Source organism: Coregonus clupeaformis, unplaced genomic scaffold, assembly GCF_020615455.1.
Source record: "Coregonus clupeaformis isolate EN_2021a unplaced genomic scaffold, ASM2061545v1 scaf0963, whole genome shotgun sequence".
Lineage (NCBI taxonomy): Eukaryota > Metazoa > Chordata > Actinopteri > Salmoniformes > Salmonidae > Coregonus > Coregonus clupeaformis.
Window position 1 is genome coordinate 121,016 of NW_025534417.1, and position 15,331 is coordinate 136,346.

The 15,331-nt window shown below is 41.3% G+C and overlaps 1 protein-coding gene and 1 long non-coding RNA gene across 2 annotated transcripts in view; one reads left to right on the top strand and one right to left on the bottom strand.

Annotated features, from left to right (window-relative positions):
• Nucleotides 1-1,458: 1,458 nt before the first annotated feature.
• On the bottom strand, nt 1,459-1,946 carry LOC123486032. The gene is made up of 2 exons (XR_006659226.1): nt 1,763-1,946; nt 1,459-1,605 (listed from the first exon to the last, which is right to left on the bottom strand). It is a non-coding gene; the product is annotated as an uncharacterized LOC123486032 (long non-coding RNA).
• LOC123486031 (bMERB domain-containing protein 1-like) overlaps nt 1,596-15,331 on the top strand; it is a 47,973-nt gene continuing 34,237 nt past the window's right edge. Inside the window, exons 1-2 of the mRNA XM_045217203.1 lie at nt 1,596-1,725; nt 13,145-13,265. Of these exons, the coding sequence (XP_045073138.1) occupies nt 1,641-1,725; nt 13,145-13,265 (206 nt within the window). The 5' untranslated portion in view covers nt 1,596-1,640. The remainder of the gene's footprint in view (nt 1,726-13,144; nt 13,266-15,331) is intronic.

The window sequence follows — 15,331 nt, forward strand, 5'->3', positions numbered from 1 at the left end:
AGTGTCCTTTAGTAGTGGTTTCTTTGCAGCAATTCGACCATGAAGGCCTGATTCACGTAGTCTCCTCTGAACAGTTGATGTTGAGATATGTCTGTTACTTGAACTCTGTGAAGCATTTATTTGGGCTGCAATCTGAGGTGCAGTTAATTGCCGATTTCTGAGGCTGGTAACTTTAATGAACTTATCCTCTGCAGCAGAGGTAACTCTGGGTCTTCCTTTCCTGTGGCGGTCCTCATGAGAGCCAGTTTCATCATAGCGCTTGATGGTTTTTGCGATTGCACTTTCAAAGTTCTTGAAATTTTCCTGATTGACTGACCTTCATGTCTTAAAATAATGATGGACTGTCGTTTCTCTTTGCTTATTTGAGCTGTTCTTGCCATAATATGGACTTGGTCTTTTACCAAATAGGGCTATCTTCTGTATACCACCCCTACCTTGTCACAACACAACTGATTGGCTCAAATCCATTAAGAAGGAAAGAAATTCCACAAATTAACTTTTAAGGCACACCTGTTAATTGAAATGCATTCCAGGTGACTACCTCATGAAGCTGGTTGAGAAAATGCCAAGCGTGTGCAAAGCTGTCATCAAGGCAAAGGTTGGCTACTTTGAAGAGTCTCAAATATAAAATATATTTTGATTTGTTCAACACTTTTTTGGTTACTACATGATTCCATATGTGTTATTTCATAGTTTTGATGTCTTCACTATTATTCTACAATGTAGAAAATAGAAAAAAATAAAGAAAAACCCTTGAATGAGTAGGTGTGTCCAAACGTTTAACTGGTACTGTATATATACTCATATTAGCGTTTTTCGCACATCATGTTCAAATCATCTAGAAGTGACTTTGTTGAGTCAAATACATTTGAGATACTTTCAGATGATTTGGACTTGATGCGTGAAAAATGCTAATATCGGTACCACGACTTGAATGGGATTTGTGCCACAATGCTAAAAAGGTGCCAGGGGAATTAAACCAAAGCATGGATTGCTGTCATACCTTGTCCATAGACCGCTTATGCTGCATTCAAGACAACTTGGAAACACGGAAACCTCATAGTTAAAATGTGCATATGTTTTTTGTGTAGAGCTTCCAATTGGTTGATTCTGATACTTTCCAATTGGGAAACTCGGACCTCATCTTTCTACAACGAGTTTCCATGTTGGACATTTCAGAGTTTCCTAGTTCTGAGTTGCCTTGAACGCAGCATTACAGGGTAAGGAAACCAATTTATCATTTTGTAATTTGGGTGAGCTATCCCTTTAAGGACAGTGCTGTTGAATGAGAGAGATACTGTGGGGGAAATGTATGTAGTACCACCGATTATTAGCGTTAGGTGGCGCCATGGTGTAATATAAAATTATATATTCCAGTGTAGGTATTGAAAACATCATCAGCCTTTGCTCGAACACCGCAAACTCAAACAACGGCAAGAGCGTTACAACACCAGCAGGTTGTGGAAGCGTTTTTACCAAATTATCTGCCTTTTAAACCCAAGTGCCATGCAGCTTGTTACTTCATGAAAGACTGCTCCAGTTGCCTTTTCTTGTTAGTTTTCCTTCGGTTTCCAAGACAGCATTGTATTTGTTCGACAACGCATCCTTGACCAGTTTGGAATCGAACCCACGGTGGAGAGATGGAAAAGGAAAATAAACATGGATCATCACATCAGTACGGCTCTCTGGAATGCACAAATTGGAATACAGACACTTCCAAAACAGGTAAATAAGTCGAACTGTTTGTGTGTGCATAATTTACCTGAGAAAGTGAAGACAACAGTATTACAGGTCAAATGCTTGCAGTTGCATGCAGATGTTGTTTGTTTCATAATGCACGTCTACAGGTGGCAGTCAACAGCTGTAACTAGAGAGCTTACTGTTTAGTTTAGTTCATTAGGATCTCCATCAACTACTGCACATGCAGCAGCTAACTCTTCCTGGGGTCCACATAAAACGTACACATACATGACAAAGTACAGAACAGCTATAGACAAGGACATGAAATTCAAAAGAACATAATAATATAAGAGTTCTATATTGGAATGACACCAAGAAACAACCTTTTTTTAAATTTACACACTATTCATATTCATATTGTTATATACAGTACAGTTAAATTCGATCTTTAGAAAGAGGAGAGGTGCTGTGATACAATATGTTTTTTTAATCTGTTTTTTTTTTAAGCTAAACTTGCTTTTTGCCTGACTAACCTCTGGTGGCAGAGCATTACATGATGACATGGCTCTATACATAACTGAGTGACGCATTAAATCTGTTTTTTGGTTTGGGTACAGTGAAGAAACACATAGTGGTGTGTCTGGTGGGTTAGGTATATTGTATGGCTGTTTGAAGTTTATGCAAATAGATTATTCAAATTGTTAGGCATTTTCAACGCACAAATGTTTCTTAAAAAGACTACAAGAGAAGTAGTCAATTTCTCCTCCACCCTCTACCATGAAATACTATCATGCATGTTGTTGATGTCAGTTCTTTGTGTGCAGTTGAGGACAAGGCGTGCTGCTTTGTTTTGAGCCAGCTGCAGCTTTGCTAGGTCTTTCTTTGCTGCACCTGACCATATTACCGGGCAGTAATCAAGATCTGCGCCTGAACAACTAGTACAGTTGATCTTTGTGTAAAAAACGCAGAACATCTTTTTATAACAGACATACCTCTCCCCATCTTTACAACAACTTTGTCAATATGACTTGACCATGATAACTGACCATCCAATGTTACTCCTAGGAGTTCAGCTTCTTCCACTTGTTCAATGGTCACACCCTTTATGCACAACTACATTTGAGGTTTAGGTCTAGGAGAATGCTTTGAACCAAATATAATGCTTTTGGTTTTAGATGTATTTAAGACCAGTTTATTGTTAATGACCCATTCTGACACTGACTGTAACTCCTTGCTAAGAGTCTCAGTGAGCTCACTGGCTGTAGTTGCTGATGTGTAGAGTGTGCAATCATCAGCATACATAGTCATGTTAGCTTCTTGTAAGACAAGTGGCAAATCATTTGTAAAAATAGAGAAGACTAACGGCCCAAGGCAACTGCCCTGAGGGACACCGCACTGTACATATCTGATGTTAGAGAAGCTTCCATTGAAGAACACTCTCTGGGTTCTATTGGATAAGTAACTCTCCAACCATGTGATGGTAGGTGATGTAAAGCCATAACAAGTGAGCTTTTTCAATAACGTGTGTGTGTGTGTCCGTTTTAGAATAATGTGTACAGTCACAGGCTGTACGCCATTATAGTCAGTAAATTGCACCCCAAATTATAGATGACGGCCCGCTGATGAGACTTAACAGGACATTGAGAATGGAAAATAACATTGTTCCCACACTTTTCATATCATTACATCAACAATTCTCTCGGTCATTCTCCTTTTGCTTTCATGTTTCAACAACAAGAGGAATAGGAAAGTGTTTGTTTGTTGAAGATAATGTAGTGTTTGTTTGTTGAGAATAATGTATATATTTTGTTTTAGTCATTATCTTCTTTCTCTTCAATCAAAGCACCTGAAGGCTATTACTGCACTTCCTCAACATTAGGTCTCTCTCTCTCTCTCTCTCTCTTTTCTCTCTCTCTCTCTCTCTCTCTCTCTCTCTCTCTCTCTCTCTCTCTCTATATCTATATATATATATATATATATATATATATATATATATATATATATACAGTCATGGCCAAAATTGTTGGCACCCCTGAAATTTTTCCAGAAAATGAAGTATTTCTCACAGAAAAGTATTGAAATTACACATGTTTTGCTATGCACATGTTTATTTCCTTTGTGTGTATTGGAATAACACAAAAAAACAGGAAAAAAGCAAATTTGACATAATTTCACACAAAACTCAAAAAAATGGGCCGGACAAAATGATTGGCACCCTTAACTTAATATTTAGTTGCACACCCTTTGGAAAAAATAACTGAAATCAGTCGCTTCCTATAACCATCAATAAGCTTCTTACACCTCTCACCCGGAATTTTGGACCACTCTTCTTTTGCAAACTGCTCCAGGTCTCTCATATTGGATGGGTGCCTTTTCCCAACAGCAATTTTAAGATCTCTCCACAGGTGTTCAATGGGATTAAGATCTGGACTCATTGCTGGCCACTTCAGAACTCTCCAGCGCTTTGTTGCCATCCATTTCTGGGTGCTTTTTGAAGTATGTTTGGGGTCATTGTCCTGCTGGAAGACCCATGATCTCGGACGCAAACCCAGCTTTCTGACACTGGGCCCTACATTGCGACCCAAAATCCTTTGGTAATCCTCAGATTTCATGATGCCTTGCACACAGTCAAGGCACCCAGTGCCAGAGGCAGCAAAACAACCCCAAAACATCTTTGAACCTCCACCATATTTGACTGTAGGTACTGTGTTCTTTTCTTTGAAGGCTTCATTACATTTTCGGTAAACAGTAGAACGATGTGCTTTACCCAAAAAGCTCTATCTTGGTCTCATCTGTCCATAAGACGTTCTCCCAGAAGGAATTTGGCTTACTCATGTACATTTTGGCAAACTGTAGTCTTGCTTTTTTATGTCTCTGTGTCAGCAGTGGGGTCCTCCTGGGTCTCCTGCCATAGCGTTTCATTTCATTCAAATTTCGACGTATAGTTCGCGCTGACACTGATGCACCCTGAGCCTGCAGGACAGCTTGAATTTCTTTGGAACTTGTTTGGGGCTGCTTATCCACCATCCGGACTATCCTGCGTTGCAACCTTTCATAAATTTTTCTCTTCCGTCCACGTCCAGGGAGATTAGCTACAGTGCCATGGGTTGCAAACTTCTTGATCATGTTGCGCACTGTGGACAAAGGAACATCTAGATCTCTGGAGATGGACTTGTAACCTTGAGATTGTTGATATTTTTCCACAATTTTGGTTCTCAAGTCCTCAGACAGTTCTCTTTTCCTCTTTCTGTTCTCCATGCTTAGTGTGGCACACACAGAAACACAATGCAAAGACTGAGTCAACTTCTCTCCTTTTTATCTGCTTTCAGGTGTGATTTTTAGATTGCCCACACCTGTTACTTGCCCCCAGGTGAGTTTAAAGGAGCATCACATGCTTGGAACAAACTTATTTATCCACAATTTTGAAAGGGTGCCAATAACTTTGTCCGGCCCATTTTTTTAGTTTTGTGTGAAATTATGTCAAATTTGCTTTTTTCCTGTTTTTTTTTGTGTTATTCCAATACACACAAAGGAAATAAACATGTGCATAGCAAAACATGTGTAATTTCAATACTTTTCTGTGAGAAATACTTCATTTTCTGGAAAAATTTCAGGGGTGCCAACAATTTTGGCCATGACTGTATATATATATATATATATACATACAGTGGGGAGAACAAGTATTTGATACACTGCCGATTTTGCAGGTTTTCCTACTTACAAAGCATGTAGAGGTCTGTAATTTTTATCATAGGTACACTTCAACTGTGAGAGACGGAATCTAAAACAAAAATCCAGAAAATTACATTGTATGATTTTTAAGTAATTAATTTGCATTTTATTGCATGACATAAGTATTTGATACATCAGAAAAGCTGAACTTAATATTTGGTACAGAAACCTTTGTTTGCAATTACAGAGATCATACGTTTCCTGTAGGTCTTGACCAGGTTTGCACACACTGCAGCAGGGATTTTGGCCCACTCCTCCATACAGACCTTCTCCAGATCCTTCAGGTTTCGGGGCTGTCGCTGGGCAATACGGACTTTCAGTTCCCTCCAAAGATTTTCTATTGGGTTCAGGTCTGGAGACTGATTAGGCCACTCCAGGAACTTGAGATGCTTCTTACGGAGCCACTCCTTAGTTGCTCTGGCTGTGTGTTTCGGGTCGTTGTCATGCTGGAAGACCCAGCCACGACCCATCTTCAATGCTCTTACTGAGGGAAGGAGGTTGTTGGCCAAGATCTCGCGATACATGGCCCCATCCATCCTCCCCTCAATACGGTGCAGTCGTCCTGTCCCCTTTGCAGAAAAGCATCCCCAAGGAATGATGTTTCCACCTCCATGCTTCACGGCTGGGATGGTGTTCTTGGGGTTGTACTCATCCTTCTTCTTCCTCCAAACACGGCGAGTGGAGTTTAGACCAAAAAGCTCTATTTTTGTCTCATCAGACCACATGACCTTCTCCCATTCCTCCTCTGGATCATCCAGATGGTCATTGGTAAACTTCAGACGGGCCTGGACATGCGCTGGCTTGAGCAGGGGGACCTTGCGTGCGCTGCAGGATTTTAATCCATGACGGCGTAGTGTGTTACTAATGGTTTTCTTTGAGACTGTGGTCCCAGCTCTCTTCAGGTCATTGACCAGGTCCTGCCGTGTAGTTCTGGGCTGATCCCTCACCTTCCTCATGATCATTGATGCCCCACGAGGTGAGATCTTGCATGGAGCCCCAGACCGAGGGTGATTGACCGTCATCTTGAACTTCTTCAATTTTCTAATAATTGCGCCAACAGCTGTTGTCTTCTCACAAAGCTGCTTGCCTATTGTCCTGTAGCCCATTCCAGCCTTGTGCAGGTCTACAATTTTATCCCTGATGTCCTTACACAGCTCTCTGGTCTTGGCCATTGTGGAGAGGTTGGAGTCTGTTTGATTGAGTGTGTGGACAGGTGTCTTTTATACAGGTAACGAGTTCAAACAGGTGCAGTTAATACAGGTAATGAGTGGAGAACAGGAGGGCTTCTTAAAGAAAAACTAACAGGTCTGTGAGAGCCGGAATTCTTACTGGTTTGTAGGTGATCAAATACTTATGTCATGCAATAAAATGCAAATTAATTACTTAAAAATCATACAATGTGATTTTCTGGATTTTTGTTTTAGATTCCGTCTCTCACAGTTGAAGTGTACCTATGATAAAAATGACAGACCTCTACATGCTTTGTAAGTAGGAAAACCTGCAACATCGGCAGTGTATCAAATACTTGTTCTCCCCACTGTATATATATATATATATATATATATATATATCTATATCTATATATATATATATATACATATCTCACTCTCTCTCTTTCTATTTCTATATCTCTCTCTATATATATTTTATTTATTTCTCTCTATCTCTCTCTCTGTCTCTCTCTCTCTCTTTTTCCCTTTACCTCTCTCTCTCTATTTCTATCTTTCTCTCTCCCTCCGGTCTTCCCATCCTCACTCCCTCCTCTCTTCCTCCTCCCTCCCTCTCTCCCTTCCTCCTTCCTTCCCACCCTCTTCTCTCCCTCCCTCCCTCCTTGCATTTAGTCTGACCTGTCCGTTAGTCAGTCACTCTGCGTGATATTTACCTCATTAAGAAGAAAACCACCCAGGCTGATGGAGGGGAAAAAAAGAAGGGATAGAGGGAGGAGAAAAAAGACAGCAAATTGAGGCCTTGGTGTGTCGTGAGTGGCAGCTCTATTCGAGGCGTAAAATAATTAGACTTCAGGAGGAGTCACGTACATGGTGCTATGCTATGATACATATGCTATGTGCATTCTGAATGCTAACATGCAGCGGTCGGCTAACAGATCCAGCAGTGTCCTCCAATTGGCAGTGACAGTGTGCTAGACATTCTCTTAGGGAGGGTGAGAGACATGGACTTAGAGCGAGCTACAGTCAAACTTTTAAAGTTAGTTCCGCAGAGCGAGGTTGAAAGCCAGGTAGGAGTGTACTTCTGAATTGAGTTTGAAACACAACAATTGTCTCAACATGAGAAGCTCTCCAGAGGAATTGGATGACTGTTCTTCCAGTATCTCTATGATCCATTTCTCCCTCTCTACTCACACACACACACACACGCTATTACACACACACTTCCGCTGTGCACTCTCACATTGACCCTGGCTCTAGCTCCGGGAATTACCCCCTCTAGCCCTACTCCGATCTCTTTCCCTTAGTGCAGGGGTGTGAACATGCCGCCCAGTACTGCCAGACCCGACCAACCTCTCAACCCCAGACGTGATGATGGCTGTCAAGGTAATGGGTGCCGGAGGCTGGGTACACAGTGAACCTCTCACTGATGGCTTTTGGGAAACCTGTTGTGGCATTTGGAAATCCCAACGTGCCACGGGTGATGTTCTTAACAGGGGGGAAGTGTAGGAGAGAGGAGGGATGGGAATGGACTCTAAAGACAGTAGAGTTATAGAGAGAGAGGTTTGGACTTTAGGAGATGTTGGGAGTGTTGTCAGGTTTACTTGAATGGAGTTTGAAACATTGGCAAGTTTTTAAGATCCAGAGTCCACTAATCAGTCTTAATGATGAAACTAGCCCTCCCTCCGGAGTAAAAGTGCCATGGTTGTCTTGACGTAAGCGCTGTCGTAGCAGGTCACATCAGGAAGTTTGTCATAGTAACACAGCTGAGCGGCTCTGTGAAGATTCATATAGATAAGTATGCATCCTTTGTGCCTGGCTGAGAAAGCTGAGTGCTTTGGCTCTTTGGGAGTCTCAGGCTTGTACACAATACAATGCTGACAGATGCCAAAGGGATATGAGTGAATATACACTGCTGATAGTCATCAAGTCTCTTTTCTTCAGCTCTTTAACTCTCTCAGTACAAGCCTAAGGTCACAGAGCAAATTAAAAAAGTATATAAAATGTGCCAATCAGCGTTGAGCTAAACGGAGCGAGCTCAACTGTGAATGGTCCTGGCGCACCAACATTTTTTTTCAAGGGAAGCCAGTTTGGATTTGGCGTCACTCCTATCAAATCCCATTGAGAGCATACATCATTGACAGAATAACTTGAATTGATGCATCTCGCTGTGTTGTTGTCCTCCTTTGGCTAGCTAGCCAGCTAGCTAAAATTGGCCCTTTCCTAAATTAGCCATGGATGGAGATAGGGATTTGGATTTGTGATTTTTGACTAAATGGTTTTACTTAATTCTCCGTACTGGCCAATGATTATAATGGCAATTCTGATCCAACCCTTAATTCATACATTATTGTGCCCCTGACCTGAGAGGATGGAAGTTCAATATGTAGCTAAATGTAGAAGGTTAATGTTAACTAGCTAACGTTGCCCATGAATGGAAGAGGTTAGTGAGCAAGCCTTTTAGCCAGGTAGCCTAGGACAAAAGCGTGTACTGTATGACAGAGTGATAGACCGTTTCGTCAACATCAAAGAGAGGAGGATGGCATTAGTTAGAATACACCTCTTCTCTTCCTTTCAGCTCCCTCCAAAGGATGTTATATCTGATTCTGCACATCAAGCCCAGTCCAGTCTGCCATCCCTGGGGCTAGCCTATGTGTGAGGAGGAGAAAAGGATATATCTCTTACTCTTTCTTTAGTGCTCTCTCTCTCTCCCTCACCCTTCTCTCTCTGCTTTATTTTCAATTGACTTCCAGACAAAACACACATCTTGTATGTATTTGCCATTGTAAAAGGTATCAAAGCAGACAGTCTCATCCCTCAGGAGGCAGAGGGGAGACTATCAGATTCTCTGTTCAGTCAGTGGTGGTGGTGTGAGGTTTCTGAATCCCCAGCCCAGGTGGTGTCTCAGTTAGTCGGGCTCCACACAGAGCAGCTCAACAGCGGGGGAGACTTAGATAGCAGAGCCGCTAGGGAACCAAGAACCAGCAGACGAGACTCAGAAGAGACTCGGAGGAATACAAGGCAGACTGACTGAACTGTTGAACCTCTGACTTCCTTTAGCTCAGCATGCTAACACAGTCTTGTGGCACGCAGGACACATCCGCAGCATACCTCAAGATGCCTTCATCAAGGAATTACTGATCTTACTGACAGTTCTAGGATCAGTAAATAAAGTTAAATCCATGCACAGTGGCTTGCGAAAGTATTCACCCCCCTTGGCATTTTTCCTATTTTGTTGCCTTACAACCTGGAATTAAAATGGATTTTTGGGGGGTTTGTATCATTTGATTTACACAACATGCCTACCACTTTGAAGATGCAACATATTTTTTCTTGTGAAACAAACAAGAAAACAGAAAACTTGAGCGTGCATAACTATTCACTCCCCCCCCCCCCAAAAGTCAATATTTTTTTTTTGCAGCAATTACAGCTGCAAGTCTCTTGGGGTATGTCTCTATAAGCTTGGCACATCTAGCTACTGGGATTTTTGCCCATTATCAAGGCAAAACTGCTCCAGCTCCTTCAAGTTGGATGGGTTCCGCTGGTGTACAGCAATCTTTAAGTCATACCACAGATTCTCAATTGGATTGAGGTCTGGGCTTTGACTAGGCCATTCCAAGAAATTTAAATGTTTCCCCTTAAACCACTCGAGTGTTGCTTTAGCAGTATGCTTAGGGTCATTGTCCTGCTGGAAGGTGAACCTCCGTCCCAGTCTCAAATCTCTGGAAGACTGAAACAGGTTTCCCTCAAGAATGTCCCTGTATTTAGCGCCATCCATCATTCCTTCATCCCTGCTGCTGAAAAACATCCCCACAGCATGATGCTGCCACCACCATGCTTCACTATGGGGATGGTGTTCTCTGGGTGATGAGAGGTGTTAGGTTTGCGCCAGACATAGCGTTTTCCTTGATGGCCAAAGCAATTTTAGTCTCATCTGACCAGAGTACCTTCTTCCATATGTTTGGGGAGTCTCCCACATGTATTTTGGCGAACACCAAACATGTTTGCTTATTTATTTTTTCTTTTCTGGCCACTCTTCCGTAAAGCCTAGCTCTGTGGAGTGTACGGCTTAAAGTGGTCCTATGGACAGATACTCCAATCTCGCTGTGGAGCTTTGCAGCTCCTTCAGGGTTATCTTTTGTCTCTTTGTTGCCTCTCTGATTAATGCCCTCCTTGCCTGGGCCGTGAGATTTGGTGGGCGGCCCTCTCTTGGCAGGTTTGTTGTGGTGCCATATTCTTAATAATGGATTTAATGGTGCTCCGTGGGATGTTCAAAGTTTCTGATATTTTTTCATAATCCAACCCTGATCTGTACTTTTCCACAACTTTGTCCCTGACTTGTTTGGAGAGCTCCTTGGTCTTCATGGTGCCGCTTGCTTGGTGGTGCCCCTTGCTTAATGGTGTTGCAGACTCTGGGGCCTTTCAGAACAGGTGTATATGTACTGAGATTATGTGACAGATAATGTGACACTTAGATTGCACACAGGTGGACTGTATTTAACAAATTATGTGACTTCTGAAGGTAATTGGTTGCACCAGATCTTATTTAGGGGCTTCATAGCAAAGGGGGTGAATACATATGCACACACCACTTTTCAGTTAATTATTTTGTAGAATTTTTTGAAACAAGTTATTTTTTTCATTTCACTTCACCAATTTGGACTATTTTGTGTATGTCCATTACATGAAATCCAAATAAAAATCAATTTAAATTACAGGTTGTAATGCAACAAAATAGGAAAAATGCCAAGGAGGATGAATACTTTTGCAAGGCACTGGATAATCTGTTTTTTCTGTGACTTGTAGGTGTAAATCTGCGAAAGAAATAGGTAGTTGGGGAGGTGGATTCAGTTGAACGTTTGATCAATCAATACTGATCTAGGATCAGATGGTAAATAAATGTATAATCCTCTTTTGTTCAACTGGTAGGTGTAAATCTGCGAAAGCAATAGGGAGTTGGGGAGGTGGATGCAGTTGAACGTTTGATCAATCAATACTGATCTAGGATCAGATGGTAAATAAATGTATAATCCTCTTTTGTGCGACTGGTAGGTGTAAATCTGCGAAAGCAATAGGGAGTTGGGGAGGTGGATGCAGTTGAACGTTTGATCAATCAATACTGATCTAGGATCAGAAGGTAAATAAATGTATAATCCTCTTTTGTGCGACTGGTAGGTGTAAATCTGTGAAAGCAATAGGGAGTTGGGGAGGTGGATGCAGTTGAATGTTTGATTTCATGGTAGAGTGTTTGGCTCGATTGAAATTCTGCGGTGGGTCTGAAGCTGAAATGCTTTGAACTGGCTCCGTCCCACACTAGTTATTGGGACTCTGAGGGAAAACAAAGCTTGATGTTAACAGCTTGGGGCAGACAGACAAAAGGGTTTGATTTAGCGGCTGAGATATGGCGAAGCTTATAATGCATTATCTATGATCACATTGTGTAACAGCAGGTTAGATGGAATCATGGAATAGTGGTAAAGGATGGTATACTACCAGTAGTAATTGTTTTAACCTTGTATGGACACACTTTTACGTTACTGAAATGTTGTAACAACTTTGTCCGAATTTGTAAGACCACAGCAACTGTATAATAACTGTAGATAATAATTGATTTCTCACTTGTAGTGGTTTCCCTTCAGAACAAGTTAATTGTTGTTATACCTAACTACAGTAGTCTACAGTTGCTATGGAATTACACTCTGGTTACCAAAGGAGTAAAAAGACAAGTAAATGTTATAAAGCAACTTAAAGAAATGGCCTGGCAAGATGTGTCCTGCATAAATTCAAGAAATGCACATTGACATTTATTATAATGTAATTCTGCTAGGTATTTCCTTGTGCCGATGTCTGGCCGCCGCTGTAAAACCCCATAAGTAGCTGTTCATACTTAATTGTATTTTTCTTTGTGATTTATCTTCCGCTCAAAGCCCACTGGTGGTGAGGGAGGTAGGACACACAGAGGCAGACTCACTCGCGCGCGCACACACACACTTTCTCTCTTTCTCTTTCTCTTTCTCTTTCTCTTTCTCTTTCTCTTTCTCTTTCTCTTTCTCTCTCTCTCTCTCTCTCATTTACTCACTAACTCACTCACTATGTGAGCAGGTCTGCACCAGAGCACTCAGATAGTCAACTCTTTTCTCAAATGGTTCCCCAGAGTCTCCGTGGGTTCAGACAATCAACATTAATTACAAGGAACATAGTTCTTCCTATAGAGACACAGCTATTTGTTTAAGCCTGGAACAAACCCTAATTTAATTCCTTAGCCTGCGTTGAACCAGACAAAAGCAATACTTTGCTTGGCAGTATACAAAGAAAATGATCTGGTCCCAAGCTACCTAATCCATGATGCTACAGTAGGACATGCTGTGTTATACAGCCATGTTTATACTGATGCCGGCTTTATCTTGTCACAGTGTTACTTAGCTGTGCTGACCCAACTGTGTGTGTGTGCATGTTTGCTCGTGAGGACACGTTTGCCTTCCTATTCTACCATATCCATATAATTCCGAAATGCAGAACTGGAAAGAAGTGGAACGAAATTAATGTCTGTCCATCTCTCTGAGCAGAAGAGGACATCGTCTCCATGGCAGACTCCACCATCACCATAGATGACATTGAGGGAGAGCTATTCAAGATCGACAGAATTCGAGATGTGCTGGTCAGAAGAGAGTCAGAACTCAGATACATGTGAGTGTCTTGTATGTCTGATATCTCTAATCTGGATATCTCTAATCTGGATATCTCTACTGTATTGTCATTTATTATTCTGAATAGCAGGGTGGTGTGCGTGTGCTTGTGCATGTGTGTGCAATTTTTTTGTATTTATTAGGATACCCATTAGCTGTTGCGAAAGCAGCAGCTACTCTTCCTGGGGTCCACACGAAACATGAAACAACATAATACAGACCATTAATAGACAAGAACAGCTCAAGGACAGAACTACATCAAATGAAAATGGCACACATAGCCTACATATCAATACACACAAACAAAATATCTAGGTCAAATAGGGGAGAGGTGTGCCGTGAGGTGTTGCTTTATCTGTTTTCTGAAACCAGGTTTGCTGTTCATTTGAGCAATATGAGATGGAAGGGAGTTCCATGCAATAATGGCTCTATATAATACTGTACGCTTTCATGAGTTTGTTCTGGATTTGGGGACTGTGAAAAGACCCCTGGTGGCATGTCTGGTGGGGGTAAGTGTGTGTGTCAGAGCTGTGTGTAAGTTTACTATGCAAACAATTTGGAATTTTCAACACATTAATGTTTCTTATAAAAATAAGTGATGCAGTCAGTCTCTCCTCAACTCTTAGCCAAGAGAGACTGGCATGCATAGTATTTATATTAGCCCTCTGATTACAATGAAGAGCAAGATGTACCGTTCTGTTCTGGACCAGCTGCAGCTTAACGACTGGACAATAATCAAGAGAAGACAAAACTAGAGCCTGTAGGACTTGCTTTTTGGAGTGTGGTGTCAAAAAAGCAGAGCATCTCTTTATTATGGACAGACCTCTTTACAACCATTGAATCTATATGTTTTGACCATGACAGTTTACAATCTAAGGTAACACCAAGTAATTTAGTCTCCTCAACTTGTTCAACAGCCACGCCATTCATTACCAGATTCAGCTGAGGTCTAGATCTTAGGGAATGATTTGTACCAAATACAATGCTCTTAGTTTTAGAGATGTTCAGGACCAGTTTATTACTGGCCACCCATTCCAAAACTGACTGAAACCCCTTGTTAATGGTTTCAGTGACTTCATTAGCTGTGGTTGCTGACACGTATATGGTTGAATCATCAGCATACATGGACACACAGGCTTTGTTTAATGCCAGTGGCAGATCATTTGTATAAATAGAACAGAGTAGAGGGCCTAGAGAGCTGCCCTGTGGTACACCACACCCTATATGTTTGATATTAGAGAGGCTTCCATTAAAGGAAACCCTCTGAGTTCTATTAGATAGATAGCTCTGAATCCACAATATGGCAGAGGTTGAAAAGCCATAAAACATATGTTTTCTCAACAACAGGTTATGGTTATACTGAAGTCTAACAGCACAGCTCCCACAATCTTATTTTTATCAATTTCTTTCAACCAATCATCAGTTATTTGTGTCAGTGCAGTAAATGTTGAGTGTCCTTCTCTATAAGCATGCTGAAAGTTTGTTGTCAATTTGTTTACAGAGAAATAGCATTGTATTTGGTCAAACGCCATTTTTTCCAACTGTTTTCTAAGAGCTGGCAATAAGCTGATAGGTCTACTGTTAGAACCAGTAAAGGCCACTTTACCACTTTTGGGTAGCGGAATGACTTTGGCTTCCCTCCAGGCCTGAGGACAAACACCTTCCTCTAGACTCAGATTAAAGATATGACAGATAGGAGTGGCTATAGAGTCAGCTACCATCCTCAGTAGCTTTCCATCTAAGTTGTCAATGCCAGGAGGTTTGTCATTATTGATCGATAACAATCATTTTTGCACCTCTCCCACACTAACTTTACAAAATTCTAACAATGCTTTTCTTTCATTATTTGTTTTTTAATGCATGAATTCAATGGCTCACTGTTCGTTGTTGGCATTTCCTGCCTAAGTTTGCCCACTTTGCCAATGAAGTAATCATTAAAATAATTGCCAACATGAAATGGTTTTGTGATGAATAAGCCATCTGATTCGATGAAAGTTTAATTTGTCACTCTGAAAGACCTCCAGAGTTCTTCAGTAAAAGGCACATGACAGCCCGCTTGGAGTTTGC